Source organism: Triticum urartu, chromosome 6A (assembly GCF_056163025.1).
Source record: "Triticum urartu cultivar PI428250 chromosome 6A, HENAU_Tu73, whole genome shotgun sequence".
NCBI lineage: Eukaryota > Viridiplantae > Streptophyta > Magnoliopsida > Poales > Poaceae > Triticum > Triticum urartu.
This window is the reverse complement of record NC_141878.1, coordinates 81,375,683-81,387,712: the sequence shown is the minus strand read 5'-3', so window position 1 is coordinate 81,387,712 and position 12,030 is coordinate 81,375,683. Positions and strand designations below refer to the sequence as shown.

At 43.9% G+C, this 12,030-nt stretch overlaps 2 protein-coding genes across 3 annotated transcripts; both read left to right on the top strand.

The window, feature by feature from the left end:
* Positions 1-1,723: 1,723 nt before the first annotated feature.
* Positions 1,724-5,567, top strand: LOC147964082 (uncharacterized). Its single transcript, XM_087529820.1, has 5 exons — positions 1,724-1,759; positions 1,889-1,987; positions 2,134-2,390; positions 2,532-2,607; positions 5,523-5,567. The coding sequence occupies exons 1-5, from the start codon at positions 1,724-1,726 to the stop codon at positions 5,565-5,567; spliced, it is 513 nt and encodes a 170-aa protein (XP_087385946.1).
* A 96-nt stretch (positions 5,568-5,663) lies between these two features.
* LOC125530403 (putative apyrase 6) lies at positions 5,664-10,574 on the top strand. 2 transcript variants are annotated; one of them, XM_048694800.2, is made up of 8 exons: positions 5,664-6,492; positions 6,927-7,039; positions 7,254-7,361; positions 8,351-8,393; positions 8,815-8,955; positions 9,655-9,752; positions 9,837-10,033; positions 10,130-10,574. In XM_048694800.2, the coding sequence occupies exons 1-8, from the start codon at positions 5,985-5,987 to the stop codon at positions 10,383-10,385; spliced, it is 1,464 nt and encodes a 487-aa protein (XP_048550757.1). In that variant the 5' UTR covers positions 5,664-5,984; the 3' UTR covers positions 10,386-10,574. The 2 variants fall into 2 exon arrangements, with proteins under 2 accessions (XP_048550757.1, XP_048550756.1); XM_048694799.2 differs by having other exon boundaries at positions 5,667-6,492; positions 8,770-8,955.
* Positions 10,575-12,030: the final 1,456 nt, after the last annotated feature.

The following is a 12,030-nucleotide window of genomic DNA, read 5'->3' as shown; positions in this document are numbered from 1 at the left end:
TCGGGTTAAATGATTTTACTAAACTCTGACTCTAGGTTCTCATAACTACTTTCTCCCAGAGAGCCCCTCACTCCAGATGATTGCTTGGTGCACCAGAAGATTCTGAAGATAATCTCTGATGTTCTCTAGGGACACTTGTGGCCACCGCCTTTGCAAATTCCCTACAACTGTTATATCATTATGGATAACTACATACACTTGCCATTTCAATCCCATTGATCTTGTTATTACAAGATACCTCAAAATTCTCTCTATTGTCCCGAGAATACTTTGTTACCACATGAACATCCCTACAGATAATTCCTCGCACTTACCGAGTATCTGCTCACATCCAATTTTTATGTGTTTCACTAAGATTTTCGAAATAATATTCGATCTTCCGAAAATCCTTAGCAGCTTATTGCTCTGCAAATACTTGTCTGCTTGCATTATGGATGCCTCCCATATGTCTGGCAATATTCATTAGTCTCCTTTGACACCGTCATTTTGATCCTATTGATTCTACATGAGTGCGAATGCACGCAATCATCGGTTGATCCTTTAAATTAATCTTTCCGGCTCAGATGTCATTTTGAACATGAGCTGGTTATCGACCAGTCAAATTGTCGTCGATTGTACCCCTAAGTATATTCAACTTATCCATTCTTAATCAGTCTGTTGGCTTCTGATCCCTTGATTTGGAAATGATAATTCCTTTGCATTTGAGCTTTGGACTAGTCAGTTGTTTCTATAATCCGACGCCCTTTCGTTCTTTCTTCCCCTGGTTGAGTACCGATGCTCACATCAGATCCCTTGTGGACCACCAGATCCTTTGTTGGAATTTATCCGATAACGTCCTTCATATTCAACCACTTTGGAAGTCTTTCCATGATACATAATGCCATTGGTAAATTCTATTCCTTGATTTGACCAACCATGCTTTGCCTTCGAGCTGGTAATACTTACTCTCGAAGCTCGTGGTATCTGTTTCTAAGATGCCCCGATGGGTTGAACCTATGCCTTCCCCAAACCGTATGAACCCGAAAGTTTCCGCGAGTCATACTCTTCTGTTGTTTCGCCAGATAAAATTTCTACACTACAGCTTCATCAATAGCGAGAAGTAAGATGAAAGGTTACCATGATGCAAACGGTTTGTATCCATTCTTATATATATATATATATATATATATATCCTATTTTTGATACCTTTGCCAACAACAGGGTCGTCTTAGACCGTCCCCGCTCTTCCACGCATGGTCGACGCACTAGCCTGCCGGCCTCGCGCGCTTGCCATCCCTCGCTGACATCGCTGGCAGCACACGCTACCTCATCACCTATGGGTGAATGGAGTTGTGCCACGCCCACCGCATGCGCCAACCACCGATCTCATTGTCACCCATTTCTCAAAGCTGACACCGCAAGACCTGCAGAGGTGTTTTGCGAATCTCCATCCCATTACCCAATGACATCTCCATGTTTTCTGAGTTATTATTATTCTAAAAGTTTTTTTTCATAAAAAATGGTATGAACTAATGATGGTGCTCACCATGCCAATGTTTGGACTTACCTTGTTTTGTTATGTAGGCACTATATTATACACGCTAATCCTAGGCTTGTCCGCGTTTCGGGGATGGCTTTGCGTGAACAGCTAATCGGCACCCAGCATCTACATCATGAGCTCGTGTCTTTAATCATGAGAAGATATTCTCAATCTGATCAAGAAGCAAATTCAGAAAGCCCATACATGAATTGGAGGCACAACATGGAACTTGACTTTGCGGTAAGTCATTGTTCCGGCTAAGATGATTCAAACTTTCACACCAGTCTTCTATTATGGGATTATGTTTCCCTTTTCAGTTTTTCCAAAGGCTCTGAATAACATATTGTCTCGTATGCATCCCTTCATCAGACCATTGTCTTGGCGGACCATGAATATGTGACAAACATTTTGATTCAGAAACAGCTGGTTGGGAAGGACATCCCCTATGACATAACATCTTCCCAGATGGTACATCCACCTTGTCTTATCGCACCTTTAAATGGGTAGCACTAACATAGTTTTTTTAATGTTTCGCAGACATGTGTTCTTCATTACATCAGTTCCTTTTTGAAATAAATAATCTCACATCTAATTTCGCAATGTGTTGTATGCAGTTCTTCTTGCCAGTCCCATTGGAGGACGGTTGGATAATACTCATGTGGGACATGATGGCAAGGAAGCTGCACGTGCTCGACCCACTTATTAGAGGAGATGGCCCAAGCGACACAAAGAAAGATAGCCACGAATTGGTTGCTTGGAAGCTACATCATGCACTTTTCCACTGCTTGAACGAGTACTACGCTGGATGGCCAACGCAAGATGGACAGTGGGCGACAAAGTACCCTGCCGTAGCTGAGGAAAATTTCGATAGGTACACTTTTTAAATATTCCTACGATATGTGTGCATGCTTGCTCGTCCGTCTTATGAATTCTATGTACATATCAAGTATTTTCTTTTGAACTCATCCCACTCCTCTTCGGCTTTTTAATGCAAATGGTGATCACGCATCAGGGATGAAACTGGGGCTTGCATACTTCACATCGCCAGGCACTATGATGGCAAGAAGCTGAAGATCCCCCTAACAAAGGTAGGTTCATATTTTGCAAGCCAGACACAGTTCGGCCAAGGGCCTCCTGACAAGGAGAGAGAACTTAATGAATTTAGCACATTGCCCAAGGGCGAGTGCTGAAAGATATCCGCGGAGGAAAACTTCATGATCGGTGCCTGATCAGATTCGATAGGCAACGACACAAGCGGTTCGCGGCCAGCGGCCAGGGACGAATCCAATGGTTCGGCAACACGGGTCCCGTAGGAGGTGGACTCAGTATTCGGCTCTATCACCACTGAGTGTGCGGCCTCCGAGGCGGGGTCCATCCACCCGTCCTCGGATGACGCATTCTGCTCCGGTTTGAGAGCCGGAGTAGTCACAGGTGTGATCTCCCGAGCATTGTCCGATGACAGAGCTAAATCATGCTCGTCGTGACTGTGCGGCGCACCTGACATGACCTCGAATCCGTCGAAGATCAAGTCTCCGCGGATGTCGGCAGTATAGTTTAAGCTTCCAAACCTGACCTGATGGCCAGGGGCGTAGTTTTCGATCTGCTCCAGATGGCCAAGCGAGTTGGCCCACAGTGCAAAGCCGCCGAATAGGAAGATCTGTCCGGGGAGAAAAACCACACCCTGGATCACATCGTTACCGATGATCGAAGGAGCCACCAGGCCTTATGATGACGGCCAATGGAACTCTCAATGAAAGCACCAATGTCGGTGTCAAAACCGGCGGATCTTGGGTAGGGGGTCCCAAACTGTACGTCTAAGGCGGATGGTAACAGGAGGCGGGGGACACGATGTTCACCCAGGTTCGGGCCCTCTCGATGGAGGTAATACCCTACTTCTTGCTTGATTGATCTTGATGATATGAGTATTGCAAGAGTTGATCTACCACGAGATCATAGAGGCTAAACCCTAGAAGCTAGCATATGGTATGATTGTTGTTGTCCTACGGACTAAACCCTCCGGTTTATATAGACACCGGAGGGGGTTAGGGTTACACAGAGTCGGTTACAAGGGAGGAGATCTACATATCCGTATTTGCCAAGCTTGCCTTCCACGCCAAGGAGATTCCCATCCGGACATGGGACGAATTCTTCAATCTTGTATCTTCATAGTCCAACAGTCCGGCTAAAGTATATAGTCCGGCTGTCCGAGGACCCCCTAATCCAGGACTCCCTCAGGTATGCTGGTAACTTACCCTATATTTCAGACAAGCGCGTCCCTAAGCCATGGTTCCCCCTACCTTCCCCTTCGTCCCCCCATTCGTACACCGAGGCCGCCAAAACCCATGAATTCCCACGCTCCTCGGTCGGCCTCCCGACCGCCGCCCAGCCAGAGACTCTTCCCCAACAATGTCGTCCACCGCAACAGCTTGTCGTCCCTCATCCACCGCATCGGATGAGGATTCATCATCGATCTTGTCGTCCCACCGGATCAGCCGCCCCGTCCTCCACCTCCAAGGTGCTGCCCTGACGTTCGCCTCATCTATCGTGCCACTTCCATCCCCACAACACCGTCTTGACCTACCCCACCGGAACTGCAGCACCCTCACCAAATCCTTCGATGAAGCCGAGGTCAACTCGGCGCCACCAAGGAGGTTCTGCACTCACCACTGCATTTTATCTTTTATTCGATCTCACGGGGCTGTCGGTGCTCGATACCGAGTAGCCAAGGCGGGTCTCCATCGACGGCACCATCATCGGCCAGTTCATCCACGACATCTCTCCCCCATGTAATTGCTTCCTCGGCGGCGACTTCCACACCAGCACTAGCTGCAGCTTCTCCTGCTCTTGCTCGCGCTACTACTGCTGCTGTGTTGGCTCTCGCTCGCGCTGCGGCTCTGTTCTTGCTGTCGGTCGCGCTGCTGCTCCGCTTTTGCTCTCGTTCGTGCTGCTGCTCTGCTCTTGCTCTCGCTCGAGCTGCTACTGCTGTTGAACGACCTCCAGCAGCTACAGGAGTTGCTGCTTTAGCACTCGCTCATGGTGCTGCTGCACGACTTGCTCTTTGCTAGTGCGTTCCCTGCTCGAGTGCCTGCTGATTTAGATAACTGCTTCTCTGCTACTAGTGCTCGAACGCCCTAAACATCTATTGCAATGCTCTTCTACTAGTTCAACCAGTTTCGACAATAAAATTTAGTTTCGACTTTAAAGTTCAGTTTTTTCAGTTAAGTTCAGACTAAACAGTATTTACAGTATCTGTCGGAGCAGCCATGGCGAGGCTGATGCGTTTTACATCTATCACTTTTTGGTGATGTATTTTACATCATCTATTGCAGATGATATTAGAGTCCCACTTCAGATTAATGTTGTATGTTTTGTCCCGCTTTAGCCTCCCGCCGTACACGTCACAGGAGCTGCTCCAACGACGGAACCGTCCATCACAGCGGAGCAGTACCCTCAGCGCCGTTTCCCGAGGCCTCAGATCTTCTTCCCCGCCTCCAACAGACACACCAGCATCACCATCCTCTATGTCCAACCCAATGATGCTGAGGTCGACAAGGTTATGCCAAAGAGGTTGTACACTCGTTGCATCACTTTGTTACTCTGCATTCATGTTGATCCCTCAGGGATCCTTTGCTATGGAACTACCATGGTACTACTATTCGTGCATTTGGTTAGGAGTGGAGCAAAGCAAAACTGGATGATTTTTTTTCCTTTGGTGTCTCTTTCAAAGAAAAAACATAGGAATTTTAATATCCAGTTGGATGTCCTTTTCAAATTAATATGCATGAAGAACATGACTAATTGCATTACTGGCATAATAAGATTCTTATTTTTTTCATTTTCATGTGGTCTGACTTTAATTTGACCATGTTTCTCCATTCCTGTGTTCTTTCAATTCATGTGAACCAAACACCCAGGTTCACGGAAATCATATGTTTCCAAATGCTCCGTTTTGCACGTGCATTCCTATCCTATTCCTGTGTTTTTCCTATCCATGCGTTTATAGAATCCTTCAATTTTAAGGAGCCTTTGCAGAAAAGGCCTGAGGTAGACACAATAGCCTGACCTGAAATGATGCGTGTCCGAGTAGCCAACCCAGTCAACTCAACGTCGGAGTAGGCGATGATGTAAAGTGACTTCCGAAGCGCTATTGAGGGGCCGAAATCCGGCAGCCAGTTGCTGGCTCTGAATAACCAATATTGATATTGAAAGAGATAAAGCCTAAAAAAACAAGCAAACCTTCGATATCTTCGAAACTATCGAAGTTGCTCAGACGACCACAGCGGAAGAAACCACGGCTTGAGACTTTTCGACCGGCTGCTCGCGATCGCTTAAAGCGCTGGCTAGCCGCGTCCATAAATAAATAAATTAATAAAAATAAAACTCGTCGTCGTCGCCGCCTCCCTCGCCGTCGACGAGTCACTGCGGCGGCATCGGTGGCGGCCGGACACCTCGTCCCCGGCCCACCATGCCGGAGCCCACCAAGCCCCTCTCCCCCCGCGCAAGCCGCGGCCGCTGCCGCCTCTGCGGCCTCTGCCTCGGCTCCGCCCTCCTCGCCATCGTCGTCTCCACCCTCGTCCACCTCCTCTCCCCGCCGCCTCAGCCGGCCCCCTCCCCGAGCTTCTCCATCATCATAGACGGCGGCAGCACCGGTACCCGGGCCCACGTGTTCTCCTTGGGGCCCGACGGCCGGCCGGATCTGGCGCGCTCCGCCGTGATGCGCGTCTCCCCGGGGCTCTCCTCTTTCGCCGCGGACACGGCGCGCGCAGGGGAGTCGCTGCGGCCGCTGTTGGAATTTGCCAAGGAGAAGGTAGGGAGCGAGGGGGCCGCCGCAGCAACAGAGGTGCGGCTGATGGCAACCGCTGGCCTGCGGCTGCTCGAGGAGAGCGTTCGAGAGGCGATATTGGTGTCCTGCAGGAACGCCCTCAGGGCCTCCGGGTTCCGGTTCGAGGACTCATGGGCAAAGGTGATCCCAGGTACCGCCAATTTCTTCATCACCTTACTAAAGAAAGTAAATTATTGCATGTCTATTATTGTTGGCCTTTAACTTATTAAAGCAACCAAGTAAGCCTCCGGCATGATCATTTCTTCCCCAAGAAATGAATTTGCTCTCTCTGTCCCCCCACTTTCCTCTGCATATGACCAAAGTGATTATGTGTCGAACCCCTAAGAAATTTCTGCTATGGATTATTGGAGGGGCCTAAGATAACATCAACAAACTGAGCAAATCATGGGGCATGGAAAACATTGATTTGACTGATACAAATAATATTGGGCGGTATGGAACTGACTGCAAATTAGTTTTTGTGTGGGTGAGGGTGATTGTATGATGGATCTAGATGGTTATCGTGTCATTAGCTGAAATATGTCTGAGTTTTTTTTTACTTTGGCTGGTATGTTTCTTATATAGGTTCTGATGAAGGCGTCTATGCTTGGGTTGCGGCAAACTATGCTCTGGGCACACTTGGAGGGGATCCTCACAAAACAATTGGAATAATTGAACTCGGGGGTGCTTCAGCTCAGGTTCTCTCATGAACACATACACGGTCTGCTTTCATGTGCTGGCTCTGTTTGTTTAACCATGATGCATTGCATGCTAATAACATCAGTATAGTCGTGCATAATTCAACACACACACACACACACACACACACACACACACATAATTGGTTATTGTTCTGTTGTATTCCAAGAAATTGCAGTTTCCTGCTAATGTAATTGCTGCTATTTGTTTCAGCTGACGTTTGTTTCCGACGAAGTACTTCCTCTGGAACTATCAACTAATTTTACTTTTGGGGGAACAACATACACTCTCTATAGCAACAGCTTTCTAAACTTTGGACAAGTGAGTTATTTGATACGTCGAATCCTGATTTGCATGGTCTTGTCAGAGATTGAATAGTTCCCAGGGATCTAAATGTCACCCGTATAACAGTGTGACTATGAGATTCGTGTGAATAGCAACCAAATACATTCCGTTGCATGGTTCTTGTCAGAGATTGAATAGTTCCAAGGGATCTAAATGTCACCCATATAGCAGTGTGACTATGAGATTTGTGTGAATAGCAACCAAACACATTCCGTTAAGCTATAATTTGTTTCACTAAGAGAAAGCTATAATTATTGGTACTGATTACTACCAATTCACTGGACGAGGCATTTCATATCTTGTGCACTGTTAAATGCTCCCAAACATCAAATTGCGGCCCGCGGATGCATTGAATATGCTCACAACTCATAAGAAAGAGAGTCATGCTTCATGTCTAAAGTTACGTCCTCCGGAACTTGGATATAAAGTTTCAGATTTCTTGTCTCAAGTTACATGGTGGTGTTGAGTACAAGTAAAGTCTCAAAACTCAAATTTTGAAGAGTTCCTTGAGAGTTTTAATTTTGATAATCAAAGTTCCAGACAAGTAAAATTTCAAAAACATGATTGAAGCACATTGTTATTGAGCTTGAAGTTTCAAAAGGTAGTTTTGAGCAAGTTTCCTGAAGTTTTTAATTTTCAAAAGAATGTTTATGCAGTCTGGCAATGTTTTAGAAGAAACATCTATAACGCTATGTGCCTGTCCATTTGGTGAGATATAAACAGATTGGTAGCTGCATGGTTTCCATGCATTGTGGTTTAATGTGTTATTTGCACCTTAATTAATCGACCTGCCAAAAGTGTTGTGAGGTTCATTTGTTACGCATGCTAAACACATATCCCAGGGATCTAGGGTGTGTGTGTGTGTGGGGGGGGGGGGGGGGGGTTCCCCTGGAATATGATGTATTTCTGATCTTGTGATATTGTGGTGTAGATTGAAAATCTGATTTACTCACTTATTTTCACAGAATGCAGCACAAGACTCATACCGTGAAATACTGAAGTCAAGAGGTATTACTGTGTGTTAAAACATTCAATCCAGCCATTTTCCATCTGCTGCAATGAGGCAATTCAGCATCTGATGGATAAGGGAACACAAACTACCTGCAAATAGGAATGTCAATGTTAATATTAATCACAAAACCCTTTCTTAGTCCATAGTAGAATGCCAACAACTAATACTTAGCTATGGTTGCTCCCACAGTACAAATGTCCCAGGATTTTAGTTCAAAGAAAAAGTTTGTTGAAGGTATTGCATCCTTTATTATTTTTAGGAATTTAAGAGATGTTCTTGTAATTCCACTGGTTAACTTTAAATTACAAATGTAGTACTCTTTTGGAAGTACAAGTACCAACCAGTGTTTCATCATGATTCGTGCAATTGAAGGATCTTTCAAAAACGGTACACTTGTTGATCCTTGTGCCCCTAAAGGATTTTCTCACAAACGGAAAGTATTGGCGAGAACAAGCGGTGCATCAAGATCAAATTTAGAAAACCAATATGTTGATAATGGAAGCGGAAACTATAAAGAATGTAGATCTTCTTCACTGATGATGATGCAAGAAGGAAAGGGTAAGAAATGCATGTGAAGTTTGATCCCTTTTTCTTTATCTGTATTTATGTTTATTTAGTCTACATATCCTTTTCTTCATGATTCCTGTGCTTAAAGTACCATCAGATGAAGTTATAATATTTGGAACTGTCATGAACTATAATGCATAATGAGAGGGATATACCTGTAATTTTTCAATGGCATACCCTTCTCTTTATTGCTCCTATGCTTAAGAGTACCGTCAGCTGAAGTTAGAAATTTTGGCACTGTCATGATGAACTCAAAACTGCAATGTATAATGAGGGATATCCCTGTAAGGATGTAACTGTTTGATGTCAAGTAAGATGGAGGTTCTTGACTGCATTGACCTAACATCTTTTTTGTTTGAACGGTCAAGATAGTAGGAAAGGCTCCTACTGACACAGTTCTATATGAGGGAGTTACATGGTCCAACCCTGAAACCTAGGGGGAGTGAAAACACCCACCACCCATCTTGGTAAATCTTGGCTCCTACTAACCTAATTAATATCTTTTGCAAATCTTGGCACTTCGAATACCTTGTTGAGCTTGCTCTTTATCGTGACTTATAAGAAACTCAATTAAGCATGATGTTCTTAGATTTAGTACCATTTTTATCGGACATTTAGATTTGCACTGCCAGCATTTATATTCTATATCCATATCCACCTGCATACCCGTAACTTTTGTCTTGAATGCAGAAAGGTGTGAGTATCAGCAATGTCACCTAGGATCTAATTTCGTCCCTGAGCTGCTTGGGCATTTCCTAGCAACTGAAAATTTCTATTTTACGTCCAAGGTCCACTGCATGTTCTCATTTTTTCTTCCATTGGCACATACCATCCTTTTCTTAGGGCACTTCTGACTATACATCCTCTTCCAGTTCTTTGGACTAGACCGGTCTTCATCACTGTCTGATTTTGTGGTTGCTGGAGAGCAACTTTGCAACAAGGACTTGTCCACACTAAGACAAAAGTATCTCAATCATTCAGATGAAGATTTCTCTCGGTATTGCTTCTCGTCGGCATACATTGTAGCTCTACTGCACGACAGCCTTGGTGTACCATTGGATGACAAGAGGCAAGCATATCATATCAGGACACCATCATTCTTCTTGAGTGAAATTTACCCTTGACTAATCTTATGCGCTTGCTACTTAAAATTTCCTCTGAGCAGGATCGAGTATTCAAATCAGGTCGGCGACACTCATATTGAGTGGGCCCTAGGAGCTTTCATTGCAAATACAAAACATAGGATTCTAGGGGCATCAGGGGCTGTGGCAACACGGTCACCTAAGCACAGACCACTGCTCGCCGTGCTGGGAGCGTTTCTTGCTTGTGGAATATATTTGGTGTTGAGATGGAGGAAGCCCAAGACAAAGATTATATATGATTTAGAGAAAGGCCGATACATTATGACACGCATCAGCTGACGCTGAGCGTTGTGCAGGTGGTGGAGCATGAAAGGTAGCACACTTGTATGTGGCATGTATTGAAATGCTGTAGAACATTTTGTTACATACTAATCGTTTTACTGGCATATACTGTACAATTTTGTACTAAATCAGCGACACTTGTTTTGGGAAGGAGGAGTATATTAATCTTAGCTCAAGTTGTGATCTTGTTATTTTGCGTGCATGAGTACAGATTTTAAAGTTTCTGTGTCATCATATAGTTAGGTCGACAGCGGAGGCGCAAGGAAACTGGCCCTTTGAGCAATTCTGGCAGATTCGCCATAAAGAGTTGATCGCCAATAACTGCTTTTGTGGTGAAAATTCTAGATAAAACCCTATTGTAGAACTGTTAAAAAAGAATGGCGGAAATATATGTTTTTGCTGCAGGAATAAATTGGAGAATTTGGTTATGATTCATGCTGAAGAATGGAGTAAGATTTCTTACATTTGGCGTGTGAGATCCATCATCAGCATCATGGTTCCATGGGCCAGTACTGAATCAGAGAGGGAATCTCAAATAATAATAATAATAATAATAAATACTGAATCATAGAGGGAAACTTACCTGGTTTGCCCTGGTTAAGTCTGCGCCTTTAGGACTATCGATCGTTTCAATCACTTCAACCTACCCTGTTCTTAATCGTATCAAGGATTGATTTGGATTTTGGCAGGCTATTGTGTAGTCTCTCTTATTGTGTTCCCGCAATCATTTCTCTCCACTTTTGTATTCCATTTTTAACATTGTGAGAGTATTAGTGATCTAAACGCTCTTATATATTTTTACGGATGGGAGTACAAGAGAAAGAATCTTACGAGATCTGTATTTGTCTCTATACAGAAAAACCAGGAGTGTGAGGGCCTGGACGATCCATAGGCTACCGCAAAGTTCGCGCAAATTTATTTCTAGAAAAGTTTGTACATATGCCTTTTTTTCAAGAATCGTTTGCGCATATACTAGGCACCTCTCATTGTGAGCGGTCTACATCACTCGCCTAGGTGCATCAGTTGGCGAGCCGGCCGGGCCAGTTTAGTGTCGGTTTACGCAGCTTCCACATGGTTTGAGGAAACATTCGGCTTTAGTGTTTATCTACCAGATTTTCGGTTTTGAAGGGTTTTTATTTTCTGCTTTTTCTTTTATTTCCTTTTCCTTTTTTAGTTCATGAACATTTTCTAAATTTACATTTTTAAAATATGTGAAAATTTTAAAATTCATTAATATTATCCTCAAATTTGAGAATATTCGTAAATTTCGTAAAATTTTCCTAATCAGTGATTTTTTTTAAATTCTCATTTTTAAAAATTCATGAATATATTTTAAATTTTAATGTCAATTCATAATTTTTTAGTTCATTATTTTTTTTAAAAAAGAAGGAAATTTATGATTTTTTAAAACTGGTAATCTTTTAAATTTTGTGACCATTTTTAAATGAAATAAAAGTGATAAAAATATACAAACAGTGAGAAAAAAGATATTGAAGAAGTTCTTTTGACAATATGTATCAAAATGCTGGCCAGACAATCGCTTGCTCTTGCTACCAGTGGACCGACCTACTAAGGGCATCTTCAACCCTGTACCTCAAAACAGACAGACCAAATGTCCATGGACACGTGCAGTTTTTTTGGT